Source organism: Sinocyclocheilus anshuiensis, unplaced genomic scaffold, assembly GCF_001515605.1.
Source record: "Sinocyclocheilus anshuiensis isolate Anshui unplaced genomic scaffold, SAMN03320099.WGS_v1.1 scaffold629, whole genome shotgun sequence".
Taxonomy (NCBI): domain Eukaryota; kingdom Metazoa; phylum Chordata; class Actinopteri; order Cypriniformes; family Cyprinidae; genus Sinocyclocheilus; species Sinocyclocheilus anshuiensis.
Window position 1 is genome coordinate 677,337 of NW_015536485.1, and position 16,338 is coordinate 693,674.

A 16,338-nucleotide genomic window follows, 5' to 3' on the forward strand; every position below is an offset into this window, starting at 1 on the left:
TTAGACTTGCATTTGCATTTGTAATTTGTTATTTTGTTTTCAGAATTGTGATTTGTTTAGCACTTCTCGGCCACAGTACAGAAAGGTAGTAAGGACATCGTTAAAATAGTCCAGGTGACATCAGTGGTTCAACCGTAATGTTATTAAGCTACGAGAATAGTTTTTGTGCACAAAGAAAACAACGTGATAGCCTTGAATGTGTCAGTTACGTTGCTGTCTATGCAGGGTCAGAAAGCTCTCGGATTTCATCAAAAATATTTTAATTTGTGTTCCGAAGATGATTTTTGGGTGAACTATCCTTTTAAAAACCAAACCACAACACAACACAACACAACACAACACAACACAACACAAATCAAATCAACAATCAGAGCCCTCAAAATCCTTCTGAATTTTGGATTAAAGTTCATGGGTAAGGAATGATCAATGCTCAGTCTGCATGCACTAGTCTTATGTAAAAACACCCCTAAATCTCACATTTACGCTGTTTTCTAAACCCTTTTCCATGCTTTCTCAAGAGAACCGATTTAATGGCACTAGGATGTCACCAAATGATTCACTTTCACTGACATAACCTAGAGAGCTCTAAAAAAGGTAATTTGTGTGATTCATGTTCTAACAATCTATTTAATCACACATATTTAAAGTGGAGACTTTCATGACCATAGTCATTTCAAAGCACAAATGTAATCTTTTTTTCCCTTCCACTGCACTGTAGTCATTACAAGGTTTTTATAGGGCTGTTTATTCCATTGATGCTGCCCTCAAATGGCACAAAGAAATTACATCAAATATTTCAAGGCTGATTTTTCTTTAAACACCCCATTGAAAGCTGCATGAGGGCATGAAAAAAAAAATAAGTGGAAAACAAGCCGTGCTGAAATACAAAGCATTTAGAGAGGCTATTTTCTATAAACCCTCTGTATACAGATCTCTTTATTTTATTTATTTATTTTTTACTAAACAGCAACCATAACAAGGCTTTCATTTAAGAGAAACCACATTTGACTCGTGCAGTACTAGAACTCAGATACATAAGAAATTTTGCCTGAATTGCTCTCATAAAACATCTTCAATATACAAACATGTAAAACTGATTTTTGGGAGATTTGACGTGGGCATCGTTTTCAGGACACGGCAGAAGCCAAATGTGACCCTGGACCACAAAACCAGTCTTAAGTTGCACGGGTATATTTATAACAATAGCCAAAAGTACATGGTATGGGTCAAAATTATCGATTTTTCTTTTATGGCAAAAATCATTATTATATTAAGTAACAATCATGTTCCATGGAGATATTTTGTAAATTTCCTACTGTAAATATATCAAAACTTAATTTTTGATTAGTAAAATTAATTGCTAAGGACTTTATTTGGATAAATTTAAAGGCGATTTTCTCAATATTTAGATTTTTTTGCACCCTCAGATTCCAGATGTTCAAATAGTTGTATCTCGACCAAATATTGTCCCATCCTAACAAACCATACATCAATGGAAAGCTTATTTATTCAGCTTTCAGCTGATGTATAAATTTCAATTTCCAAAAATTTACACTTAAGACTGGTTTTGTGGTCCAGGGTCACAAATGTGTTTGACTCATTTTATCTGTACTGAACTGTCTAAAGGAGAATCTTCCACCAGAATACGATTAAAAGAAACACAAAGACCTTCCTCCACAAATAACCCACTCCACCACTAATCCAGACTTCAGAAAAGCAAATATCGTTTCAATTGCCGATCATTTTCCCTAAGGATGAGAGCCACTGCAAAACAAATGGAGAAATAAATTAATAAGCGACGATTGACCTGCGTGTGCCGCTTTGATAGCGTGCTTCAAAGAGTCTCCTCTTCTTCAGTGACTGAAGACATCACAGCAGCCAGAGCAAAGCCACAGCTTGTTTCTCTTTGAGCGTGTTGTGTTGCAAATCTGGGTACGTTTTCAACTGGCTGGCTTTGCTTATCAGAGTTATGACAGGATGGACATCCCTGACTATCCTCAACACACCTCAAAGCGACATGCAGACACAAAGATGTGGGTCAAAGGCGCGTGGAACAAAATTCCACCCCCTGTAACACCAGTCTCAGACCTGTGAAGAAGAGTGTCAAGTGTCTTTCACACACACACACACACACACACACACACACACACACACACACAACAAAACAAAAACAAAAAAAGCACTTTCTTAAGAGAGAGAACACCCTCTGGCTGAGCATAATGCTTATGAAAAACAATGGCTTTCTCCTCTTGCCAAACACTTGGTGTAGAACTGTGGCTAAACAAGCAAACCGCATGCTCTCAAAGGCTGAATAAATAAACCAGTCTAGTGCCGGAAAGAACGAAAATGCTTCAGACACACAAGACTACAGCTGTTTTGTGCACTCCAAGTCATTCACAACCAGTTCTAATGTTGGGATTTGTAGCTAAGGTTCACATTGAGACCACCGTAGCCGATCGAGCATGAGAAAAGACTTTAAATTGGAGGCAACAGTTTTTGTAAAAGTGCTACTACAAGAAATAGATTTTCTTTACAGAAGAACAATGTTTGGTGAACACCTACATTTCGATCCACAATTAAGACTGTTAAGACACAATTAAGAAAAAATAATTTCAGATTTCAATAATATATTGAACAAACAGTTTGACAAAACAGCTCAAGTACTTAAAAAGGAACTAGTTGAGACCTGACAAAATGCCAAGATTGTCAGTGTAGAAACATTTTACCCAATTTTCCTGCTCAAATTTCTGGAGGAACACTTATTGTTTGTATTGTGTTTATTTGTTTGAGGGAAAAATAAATAAATAAATAAATCACTTAAACTCACCTGACCCATAAAAAAAAACAATTTGCATAATGCACAAAGCACATTAATAAAACCATCCTCAAAAGAATAATACATGTAATTATAGAGGCAAATTAGATGAGCTAGCTGCTCTTTTTTAATTATACACTTGCATTTACTCCATCTCACCTGGGCCACGGCCACCTGTGTCTGCTGCTGCTGTTGGGTGAGCTGCTGCTGGAGCAGCTGGAGCTGGTGGTGCACAGACAGGGGAGTGCTGGCCGGCAGCTGACTGCCTGAAGGAAGCAGCAACTTAGGGGAAGCCAGCAGGATGTTGGGCTCTTCAGAGGGCTGGAGAAAAAGAGAGAGAACAGCTGTTTTGTCAAGATCGGTAATTAATCTACATGTTCACGATTAAGAGTATAAAAAAAGTCTTCTGAAGCCATACGATAGCTTTGTGTGAGGATAAGGAACGACATGAAAAAGCAGAATAAGTTGAAAAGGCATTAAAACAGACAATGCAGAATTGGCAAGGGCCTTTAATAATCAGCAAAATAATAATACAATCTAGTTTAGCAGTCATTAGTGCATAACAAACTCCCTTTCATCCCCTGTGCTTTATGCCAATGTCTTTAGCTTAAAAACAACTGCATGCTTGGCATTAGGATTCAACGCACCGCTCTGACCAGCTCTGTGGTCAAAGATGTCTCTTTGCCGGCCCCTACTGAGGTTCAGATATTAATTACAGTAGCACTTGCAGCTTGTGTAGCTGTGCAAACAAACAGAGCTCAGAGGGGTGGGAGGCAGTCAACTGTGACAAATTGTTAGTTTTACCCTACACGGCCAACTTATTTATACACCAGTCAGGATGAAAATATGGTAATGCCAGTTGTCAGATATTGACCTCCCACGTACAGAATGAGGGACTGAGTATGAAAGCTGCAGCAGCAGCGGCCAGAGATAAGACTGATTTTGGTTGAGATTGATGTGCTGCAAAGAGCCCTTTGAAATATTCAGGCATTGCCTGGTGCTGAATCACTAAACGGATGGCTAGACACACCAAACCAGACCTCAGTCTTTTGAAAAATCGAACATGAGCATCTACTAGACATAAAACTGATATGGACCCCCTAAAGCATGCATTTCAAGTGTAATTTTTTTTTCTTTCTTTCTTTTTCCCCAAAGTTAAAATGTTCTCTAATCCTAATTTAATGTGACAAGAACGCTGTTCAGAACCTGATTCGGTTGTGCATCAAAGCACTGCTTTTGGAGTGGTCTAAAAATAGATGATTGAAAGTTTTGTGCAGAACTAGTGGATGCTGCACACTGGTGGTGGTTGAGCAAGAGACCCCCCCACATGATTGTAAAGTGCTTTGGGTGTACAACAATACACAGTAAAGCGCTATATAAATGCATAATTCATTCATTCATTCAACTACCTGTACAAACAATGGAAAACAAAGCAGGTCAGAAAAGGACGATGGGGTGAAAAAGCATTTTATATTATATTTACTAACCATGCGTATGCATGTGTTTATGTGTAAAATCATCACAATTTAAACAGTAATCTTGATTAATTAAAAATTCACCATAAAATGTATTACATATAAGATTACATTTTGTAGTTTTAAGGTAATTTTGTAAGCCAACACTCTAAAAAATGCTGGGTTGTTTCAACCCAACGTTGGGTCAAATATGGACTAACCCAGCTGTTGGGTTAAATTTTTTAATTAAAGTTTTAACCCAAAAGTTGGGTTAGTCCATATTTGACCCAAAGTTGGGTTGAAACAACCCAGCATTTTTTAGAGTGAAGTTTTTAAAATACGCACTACTAATTAAAATATATTTTTTAAAATTTCAACTTAAAACATTTTAAGTTTCAAATTTATTTAGCAAGGACACATTAATTAAGGACAAAAGAACATGGAATTTTTTGTTACAAAATAAACTGTATTTCTAAACAAGTTCTTTTGAACTTTCCATTCATTAAAGAAAACTGAAAAAATGCATAATGGTTTCCACAAAAAATATTAGGCATCACATTTTCAACATTAATAATAATAAATATAAATGTTTCTTGAGCACCAAATCAGCATAATAGAATGATTTCTGAAGGATCATGAGCCACCGAAGAGTTAAGTAATGACTTCTGAAAATTCAGCTTTGCCATCACAGGAATAAATGACACTTTAAAATATATTAAAATATATAAAATAGTTCAATTGAAGTAATATGTCATCATATTTTTTGATTTTACTGTATTTAATCAAATATATGCAGCCTTGGTGAGCATAAGAGACTGGCAAATGACATGTAGTCTAATCTAAATGTTTATTGTGTTTTAACTGGTTTTGAGAATGGTGAATGAGGCCTATTATTTCCAGATTGGATGACCCTAGTGGCAGAAAAATCACATTTTCCTTTAAACAATTCATAATCAAATGGCAAAAATGACTTTTTTTATATTCCCAGAAAACCATGCATCCAGTGAAGGAGGCTTTTACTTAAGATTGATGTCAAATAAGACTGCAGGGCAGTATATTGGAAAAGATGTTCACCTCAGCTTCTCATGTTTTTAATTTCTCACATATTGGTGGTGGTTCAGGTCGACTGATGAGGATTTCCTTCTGTGTGTGTCTACTGACAGCTGTTTATTTGGGCAGTGCTGCAGAAAGGCATGTTGTAAACAACACCAGCTCTCACAGACGCCTCACAGTGAATCTACCTCAGCCGGAGACATCCACTGAATTCATAGCTTGAAAAATCTGCATAGTGCGTCTGGGGAAAATATTCTGTGAATTATATTACTGCCCATCTTATGATATAAACTGAAAAACTGAAGATAAGCATGACTCTGCTGATAAAATATTTGCTACTTTTGTGCTGTGCAAGTTTGAAGTCATCATATCACGAAGCATAAATCATGAACAAAATAATTTGTTATGAACAGAGTGTCTGGACTGAGCACACTGCAACTGTCTGAAAAACAAACACAGGAAGACGTTTGGATGGGCTTAATGAATATTTTCTTAATGAATTAGCACATTCGTAATAAATGATTCATTGATTAATATATTTTACAGACTTCAAATTGTACGGCACAGCTGAACAAATGCTGCAGAAACAGATCGTTGATGTGTGAGACAGACTAAAAGAGCTTTTCATGCTTTCTGAGACATGAGATAAAACCGGCTATAGAAATGAAGAACGAAAAGTTCCTCGTTCTTCCAGAATGTGTTTTTCTTGCTGTAACCCAACAAACGCAATGCTAAATAGTTATAACCCCTGCAAATTTAGCATTCAAGTACAATTAAGAAGAAAATGATATCACAGGATGATTTAAAACTGATTTCCAGCTCCATCTATTGAATTGTCACCACTGACAGATAAAAAATCTCATGGTTTTGATAGCTTATGGTGTCAAAAACAAACATATTCAAATTAAATCCACATTTATCGCATGCAATAACCATTTTACTGGCGTTTTACTTAAAATGAGCCAAATTAGCTACATTTTTTTTTTTTATAAAACTATCCAATTTCTTTACAGTATGGGTAATGGAGTTGGCATAAGCAAAAGTATATACAGTATTAAGTTTGCTATTCAAAACCTAACCAAAAGCAAAGATATATTTACAACTGGTCTTTATTGCATTTATTTCCATACTGAATTGAGATCTGTTGTCTCCAAATGTTTAATCATCTAAAGCTGTTTACACTGCAAAGTTGGCACAGAAACCATGTTGCGTGTTGGATTATCATGCACAGCCGACAGAAAACAAGACACGAGCCATTATGACAGCGACAAAGTTTATGACTGCTCTAATTTGATATTTCATTAATGCAGAGCTTAAGCTTTTGCTGCTTAGCAAGCACCAGCATTTCCTTGCAAATATAGTTTATCTATGATGGTTATTGGAATATTTCCATCCCTCCACAGGGAATAATATCCTCTGTTCTGAAAGCTGTATGCTTTTTTTTTTTGCGGTGTAACAGGAAATACAATGCAGAACAGTCTTTGGTAAATGGTTGTAGAAAATACATCTGTTAAAAGGTATCAAGGGAAATAGCGTTCATTTGAGTGCTTTCAATTAACCGCTGCAGAAAAACCTAATTAGTTCATCTGTGATTATGTGATGCATGTGTAATCAACAGCAGCTAATAAAAGCCAGCAGTGCTGCTTTAGCAATCATCTCCAGGATCCATGAACACCTGAGGTTTTGGATTGGGTCAAATATAAACCTACAGTGGGCAGAAAAAGGCCAGTAAGGAAGAACATGGAACCGTCTGTCATGCTTCACAAACTCAACTCTCTAAAGGCTGTTTCACACGGGATGCTTTGTCTCCACACATGTTCCTTTGTTTCTGTAGTTGGCAGTTCTCATGTGGTGGTTAGGGGTTGATGTTGCCCAGAAGATTCCTTATGAAGACTTTCAATGCAATACAATGACAACAATCTCTAATGTCAAAGTATAACATCAAAATGGGAAAAAAATAAAATCACAAATTTCTAAAGAGGAAAAAAAATGGAAAGACTAAGAAGCAGTGTCTATATGTAGGCAAATAATACAGCAATCTATGGCGTACACTGCTATTATAGTACAAATAACCTCATTATATTTCATTGGATTACAGCATGCCTGTGGAATATAAGGCCACTGGTGGAGGATGGTTATTAAATAACCTTATAATTATACAGGTGCTACAGCTTACATACAGATCTCCATATTTTCTGAAATATCACAGCAGATGCCTTAGATTTTCTACAACAGCTGTCTTCAAGGTGGAGAATAACAATATCAGAAAAGGTTTTGCTCTTATTTTCTTTGCTCTATTTCTATGTTAATCCATTATTATGGTAGCTGCCGAATGTTTTTTCAAATGAAAGTTCATACAGAGGGTAGGTATATAACACTAATTGTAAGAAACTTGTGTTTAGATTCTATGAGATTTATGTCACACAGATTTGTGTTGCATCGCTAGACTTTTGACAACCAGTAGAAAGCCTTTTCCACTTTACAGCTTCCACTGCACAAGCAAACTTCTAACCTAGACTTTTCTGTCCATCCACATATAAAAGTAAACACTTTTCCCACTACTGTTCAAGTTTGGGGTTTCTTTGATTTGTTGATGAAAGAAATCTCTCATGCTCACCAAGGCTGAATAAAACACAGTAATATACATCAAACACAGTAATATTGTGAAATATGGTTACAATTTAAAATAACTTTTTTCTATTTTAATATATAATTCATTCCTGTTAAGGCAAAGCTGAATTTTCAGCAGCCATTACTTCTTTAGTGTTACATGATCCTTCAGAAATCATTATAATACCAATTTGGTCAACGGTATTTCTTATTATCAATGTTGAAAACAGTTGTGTTGCTTCATATTTTTGTAGAAATTATATCTTTTTTTTTAATACAGTCTTGCTCAAGTATTAATGTCTTTAAAACTTTTGAACAGTAGTGTAAAATGCAAAACAGAGTTTTGCTCATGGACACTAATTTAATGTACTTGCTTCGTGTCTCCATCAATCTCTCAGCATCTGAAGATTTGTTGGCACAAATCAGCTTAACTTTATCAAATCCAGTAATTACTGTATACTTAAAAGTTGTTTCAAAGCACAAAATTGTGAAAAAGTGAGCCAATCAAATTGGAACAGCTGCTTTTGAACCAGCTCTTACTATTTTCATGTACAAAACGCATCAGACAGGCTGAGATTATTAAGACACCTACTAGTCAAAAAACACATCACCGGAAAGTTTGCAGAGTCTCAAAGTGTGTATCGACTTTACAAAGCAGATAAGCTGACTGTCATTCTGAGCAGAAACTTCTTGGGAAAAAAAAGTTGATTCCTACATGTATCCTTCTAAACATCAAAAAATTTCTTATCTGGCACGTAAAGCTAAGATGAAAATGTGCTGAGGTCTCTGATAGTCCATGATGGATGTTCTGTACTTGAAAGCAATGCATTTAAAAGAGGATTACATCTAACAACAAACTAATCCACCTCTGCCTGAGAAAGTCTGCACACCTTGCATAAAAAAGAAAATATGCTGAGTGTTACAATGTAAGTCTTTCTTTCAAGCACACAATTACTATGCTGGTCTTTTTGATAATTGGTGAAACAATTCAGCAGTCTAACAGCGCTGCATATTCATTATACAAGAAACAAACGTAAAGACCTGAATGTAAATAAGGAATTTTTTTTAAACATTGTTTGATATTCCAGTCAGACACAGAACGACACACATCGAAACACACTCAGCAGCACGTGAAATACAACAAGCTTGGGAGCAAAATGCTATAACTCATGTCTGTAGATTAGACACATTGCCTCTCCTGAACCTGTGCAATATGTCGAGCTTTCTGAATATGTGAAGTGTCGGTTGTACCCTAGTGAGAGCACTGAGCCCTTGAGGGTAAACGAAGGTAAAAGAGCAATGTTCAGCTCACAGCTGGGCTGACTGAGATTTGCTAGCGGCCACACAAATGCCCTCATTGCTTTTCTGCTCAGGGCTTTCTGCAAGGCAGATTGCTGCCTCCTGTTTATTGACTTTTTCTTTTCTTTTCCGGAGACGTCCTTGACAGTGTTAGAGACGTATAGAGGGAATTATTGTGATGTTACACAAATTTGCTTTCTTGGTTCTGGGCTTCTCAGACAAGAAGCTTTTAGTGACAGCATCGAGAAGCACATTATGAAATGTAAAAATGTTTGTTAACATTTGATTGCAAAAGTTACTAAAGTACTTTAATAGCAAATGCAAAACCATTTTTATTTTATATAGAAAGAAAGAAAGAAAGAAAGCAAGAAAGAGAAAGAAAGATTAAATAATAATTTAGTTTAATCTCTACTTGGATTGTACCGTCTTCCTCTGTCATTCACTGGGCCCTGCCATTGTTCACCAAACTCACAACAACTCTCTTCTTCTTAAACCCAGTAAAGCAGAAGGATAAAAATGGGAGGGATTCAAAATAACATATATAATACGTAGAAAGTTTTGGACAGCTCTTGTTGAATTAAACATGAAGGGTGAATGAGAGCATAAACACTTAACTACCTGAGTCAGTGCTATGAAGAACAAAAACAAAATACTTCAACTAAATACAAGAAACTATAGCCTACTCTGGAGACCGTCACAGAAATGCTTAAAATGTGATAAAACACCCTTACTGTGATATAAAATTAAAGTAGACTACATTTCACTTGTAGTCTACCAGCGTCATTAATAAGAAAAATCAAAAGTGCAGCTCTTTAATCTAAAGAGATCTTGAGGCTTTGTGGCCCTTGAGCTTTTCAAAGTTGAGTAGCCCTGAGGACAGGAACATGACATTGGGGACTAGAATACAATGCTGAAGGATTTTAACAGCAAAGACAGTGAGCACTGTTTCCTTTCTCACTAACATGACAGTCTTGAGACAATAATGTCTGAAAAGTCACAAGAGAAAACCGTTTGCATTGTTATAGTTATAACACTAAAAGTTGCCTGAGGGTACAGGCACACCCTAGACAATAATACAGCTTCAAAAAGATCAGACAAAACTAGTGTGTCCACATGGATTTCCTCCATTGAGATGTCAGGATTTAAAGAGTATAGAACAATGACCTGAAACATCAAACAATCTCAAATAACCACTTTTTACAGCAAGTTTATAAAGGATCCACTGTGGTGGTTCATTTAGCACCTTGAAAAATACAGAATGGCATTAAATATCATGAGCTGGAATGGTTGTCAGACACAGTCTGAAGGAGAATCAAAAGAGGTCCAAGCTGTTAAATAGCTAACTAACACTAAAGATGATCAAGTGCCACCATAAAGCTGTTGGCTTTTATTGTCTTCCACGCTTTCAAACTAATGTTAAATGTCACTGTAACACATTAGCATATGGATAGAAGTGAATGAACTAATCATGCATTGAATAATCGTGCATCCTTTCGAAATTTATGACTGAATGAATTATAAAGACAAAAGGGCTTTGTTATAATGTCTGAAAGATCATTGAGAGTGAAATGCCAAAGCTTTATCAGCATTTAGACTACACATCTCAGCATAGTCGAAGTTGCTCAGTTGAAATTCATTTGTAGTTTGCTTTTTTTAGGCATCCATTGTTACCTAGCAGAGACGATTCAATATCTGTTTGGTTCCCTACGGTTAACAGTGTTGGCGCAGAAAGTGCAAAGGCTGTTTTCTGTATGAATACTAAATCAACAGTAAGAAAAGTGGTTATTTTCTTTCTAACTGTCCATCTCTTCTTTTCTATTTCATTCTTTGTTTGCTGGAGAAAAAGCACCTTACGACTTTTCTGTTTCATTCGTGACACTGTAATGCACTAGCATGCCAGAATACAAGCTTTTCAAAGATGACATATAAAAATAATACACACAAACTGCACAAATTTACGAATGTATGAATGTTTTTCTATAAGATTTGTGTTTAAACACTTAAGTGTAAAAAGGGACTAACTTTTCTAGGTATATGAGTTCATCTCTCAAAAACTCATGCATGGCAAACATCAAAGTGATAAAACTAAACTGGCTGCAAAGGCTCTTGACGCAGAAAGCTTTTCCTTTTCCGAGTCTGTTCTTTTATGCCTCCTCTCAGCTGCAACGAAATGAATGTGTTTAGAGGGAAAACAAAGGAAAAGGATGCTAATTAAGGCAAAGTAAGTCAAATCTACAATCTACAGCACCACGGCAAAAGAAATTGTGTCTAAGAGCTGTGAGCTTGCTGTCTGAATTGAATATGATGGAAGAGGAAGACTGGTAGCTGTGAAATAATACAAACACTAGAAATAAATATATAAAATCTATATGTACTTGTTTAGCAGACAGTATTATCTAAAGCAATTCTGAGTGATATATTGGCAAAATAAACATTTTGCCAATAGGCTATATCTGTTACATGGGAATCGAACCCATGACCTGAGCATTGCTGGCATCATGTTCTGTTATTGTGTGCAACAAGGACAGTGGGTTTCTGTTGCCCAACTAAACAACAGTGAGCAAATAACTCTAAATAAAAGTTACTTATTCAGTTACTAAACAAAAGTAAGTTATTAAAAAACAAAACAAAACAACAGTAAAAAGAGTGCAAGATGAGCATTTGTGGTTAAAAAATATATTCATTTTTTGTTTTTGTTCCAAAGTCTCCCTATTTTTTAACCAAATCTTTTTTTTTTTTATGAACAGACACTCTTATATCTGATTTTATCTGGAATAGGAAAACACCTCGGAAGCATAAAAGTATACTGCAAAGACATCGTTCTTGGGGTGGACTGTCTCTACCGAATTTTCAACAATACTATTGGGCTTCTAATATTACATTTATGTTGTACTGGGTTAACCCTTCTGACAGTCAAGCATGGCTGTTGTTAGAAAAAGCTTCTTGTAAATCTGCATTATCTGCTTTACTTTGTACAAAGATTCCTCTTTCTGACCCAGTGTCTAGACATTCTCTGAATCCAATTGTTAGAGCATCTTTTAAAATATGGAATCAGTTTAGACGAGCTTTTTTTCGCTTACTGATCTCTCAATGCAGGCTCCTGTCATGAGAAATCATGTTTCCTCCTTCGATTACAGATGCTGCTTTTAATTGCTGGGTAGAGAAAGGACTTGTCACATTGAAGGATCTATATAGTGATTTTAGGGAATGGGGATCGCGATGCCGGCTCAACATCGTGATGTCTATCAGCCATCAGCGATGGACGATGGCATTGTCTATCGGTCCAACCCTAATGAAGAAGCACACCAAACATCCCTCTGGCTGCTCTAAAGTGTCTAACCACCAACCTGGTGCAAACAGCAATACATTGGGGGAGGATTTTCTAAAATTGAGCACTAGGGCAAAAGTAAAGCTGCCTCTTACATGGATACATGGGCTGAACTTGTTTATCATGAATTATCCAGAGAAACTGACATTGCACTGAAACACATGTTGGCTTATGGGTACCATCTAGCATTTCAGGCCTGAGGACTCTTGAGAGCGAGTCGCCAAAATCCCATCTCTAAACACTTTTCACATTAACAGTCTGATCTGGATAGACACTACTTCTCCAAAATGAAGAAACAGGGCTATATTTACACACAGTCTTCGCACTTTCAGTCTGTGATGTCCAGCTCCTCGGGGGTCTGGCTGGTTCGAGTTATTCTACCTGCATCCAGGAGATATATGGTCCCTGTAACTAAAGGGAACTAATTCGTGGTAGAAACCTGGCTGTTTGCCTGGCAGAGATTGTCTGATATGATCAGAGCTACACAGTAGCCTCATTTCTCCATATTTCAGCCGCTGCTGTGAAATTCCCACAAAAGTAAGCTCAGCGATGGACGATGGCATTGTCTATCGGTCCAACCCTAATGAAGAAGCACACCAAACATCCCTCTGGCTGCTCTAAAGTGTCTAACCACCAACCTGGTGCAAACAGCAATACATTGGGGGAGGATTTTCTAAAATTGAGCACTAGGGCAAAAGTAAAGCTGCCTCTTACATGGATACATGGGCTGAACTTGTTTATCATGAATTATCCAGAGAAACTGACATTGCACTGAAACACATGTTGGCTTATGGGTACCATCTAGCATTTCAGGCCTGAGGACTCTTGAGAGCGAGTCGCCAAAATCCCATCTCTAAACACTTTTCACATTAACAGTCTGATCTGGATAGACACTACTTCTCCAAAATGAAGAAACAGGGCTATATTTACACACAGTCTTCGCACTTTCAGTCTGTGATGTCCAGCTCCTCGGGGGTCTGGCTGGTTCGAGTTATTCTACCTGCATCCAGGAGATATATGGTCCCTGTAACTAAAGGGAACTAATTCGTGGTAGAAACCTGGCTGTTTGCCTGGCAGAGATTGTCTGATATGATCAGAGCTACACAGTAGCCTCATTTCTCTATATTTCAGCCTCTGCTATGAAATTCCCACAGTTTCCAGACTGTGGTACTGAGGTCTGACATTGGGTAAAGTTCAGAATAGTTGACAAGGACTAATTGCTTTCATTAGTTATTCAGTGACCGTTGTGTGCAGAAATCCTCCAAAGCACACTGCGGTCTCTTATACAATGGGATGCAACCACTTGTGCACACCAAGAGTTCCTGGCCCATTTATTATCAATGCTCAGAGAGGAACGCCATTCAAACAGTCACAGAAACTCCAAACTTCTCATTTTATTAGAAAGCATCTGCCAATTTCCAAAAACAATATGGTGGGGTGAAACAGAGATTTGCTGCTCTAATTAACTGCCTGCAGGATAGGAAACACAATAGACATGGTAATTTGTTCTACTTTGCATATTAAACAAGCAAGCACACACACACACAACAGAATTCCTGTTTGTAAATGTTATTTTAAACTGATGTAAAGCCAACCATCCCACATTTAATGGGTATAATATATAAAGATTCAAGCTCTTTATATTAATTAGTTGAGGCAGCAAAAAGATGCCTCAACTAAAAAAAAAAAAAAATCTGATTTTCAAAATGGTTCTAAAATGAATCAATTAAATAAAATTATATAATAATATTAACAAAATAAAAATAAAAATAATAAAATAATTCATTTAAATAAATAAAATATAATAAAAAAATAAAAATAAAAATCTCTCTTTAAAACATTTTCAATTCAATTTAAATTAAATCGGAGTAGCACACCAGACCATTTAGAGTGTTATTTATTTCTCCGCCTTCCAATTTCGATTAGCAATTATAATAAAGTGACAAGGTCATGTTCAGAATGTGGATTAAAAATGCACTTAAAAACGATAAGGTCAAATTCTTAAGTGAAAATACCAGCCAAAATAAAATCTGTACGTGTATGAATATCATTTTAGAAGGGACAAAAAGATTAGTATTCTGCTCAATAACTAATATCCATTGACTCAGACTTAGGGTACATGACCTCAATATAGACCAAGAGCCTTTCAGCAAGCCATTACAAACATTCCCTCATATTTGACTTACTAATCAATTCTACAAATGGATCTCCAACCATGAATCAGGTAAAGCTTCTCTTTAAAGCATGCACTGGGATTTTAAAACATTTCAACTACTGAGGAAGAAATTAATATAATCTAATAATTAGCTAGGTTTTAAAAAAAAAAAAAATACTCCAATATAAGCTGATGTTCATATCGGTAGACTCAAAAGGCACATGGAGTTGACAGAGCACAAGCACAATTGACTGTAGGCTTACCGAACAGCTCTGACACTTGTACCAACCCTAAAAAAACAGCATGAACTCCTACACAATCAGTCCATTTCCGCTCCACAAGTCCTTGAGGATGGCATGAGTATCCCTGTTCTGCAGAGTACAAGAATCTAAAATGATCTGCTTATGTAGGAGTATGACAGCACGCTCTCAGAGGCTTTAATTCATGAAGACGTTTGCTAAAATGCTAAATTTAAATCTCCTGCCAAAAGTGCCAAATGTACACATGTATGATTCAGTTATAAAAATGACATTTCTTTGAAAACCAGAGAGAGACAAGAATTATTTTTTTAAGATCAAACAACCTCTTCGATTACATTCACAACACTGGTGTTTGGAACTGACAACCGTATTTACTGGAAATCTTATACTGTCTCATTCACACAACAGCAGGCAGAAAAAGATAAAATACTGCCTGTATGATCAAGCAACCAAAGTCAGTGACTTGAATAATATCTGTTACCATGGTAGTAGTAACAGATGACAACAGAAAATGTCAGTGGGTGTCATATCACACATATCACCTAAACTTGTGATTAAAGTTTGTCTGTGACTCCAGTAAATTTAAGCTAGTCGGAAATAGTTGTAAAATTCTGGCAAATAATTTTTTATATAATATTATGGCCAGAAAACGGTAAACAGCCAATATTTTAAATCTATATTATAATAAATTCTACATTATTACTATTTTGATTAAAAATAAAAATAAAATACTGAAAAAATACAATCAATCGATTTATATGTATTGTTTTTGATTTAGGCGTCATGGCATTATAAAATGTACAGAATGAAAAATGAGCATAGATTTTGAGATTTGCTAAAGATTGAAGTTTATAAAAAAAATGAAGACTGTTAAATGATAACAAAGTAGGGCTGGGTGATTTGGCAAAAAAATAAAATCTCGATTTTTTTCAGAACGTTTGACCGATTCTCGATTTATTAAAATATTTTTAACTAGTCAACTTAAAAATGTAACTACAACATGATTCAAATAACTTTTTCTTTATTAACCCTCTAGTTAAGGAAAATTCTATTCCAAGTGCACCACACATGAAGTTGTCAACATGATGTAAATGTTAAACAAATCACTTATTAAATATCTTTGCAGAAAAGATGCATGAACTACGACTACATGCTGTACAAACTTGTCTTATACATGTTATATGTTCAGAAATAATAGGCTACAATGAAAATGCTTAAAAAAATTCTCAACAGTCAATGTAATTCAAATTCAAAATGACTGACTTTATACATAGAATCCAAAAATTGCACAATTGTAAATATATCTGTACATTAATTTAAACAGTTACATTTCTCTATATTTCTACTTCTGTATATAGTGCATT

At 35.9% G+C, this 16,338-nt stretch overlaps 1 protein-coding gene across 1 annotated transcript in view; it reads right to left on the reverse strand.

Annotated features, from left to right (window-relative positions):
- Positions 1-16,338, reverse strand: part of nos1apa (nitric oxide synthase 1 (neuronal) adaptor protein a) — a 106,869-nt gene that overhangs the window by 9,219 nt on the left and 81,312 nt on the right. Inside the window, exon 8 of the mRNA XM_016480418.1 lies at positions 2,975-3,136. Coding sequence (XP_016335904.1) covers positions 2,975-3,136 — 162 coding nt within the window. The remainder of the gene's footprint in view (positions 1-2,974; positions 3,137-16,338) is intronic.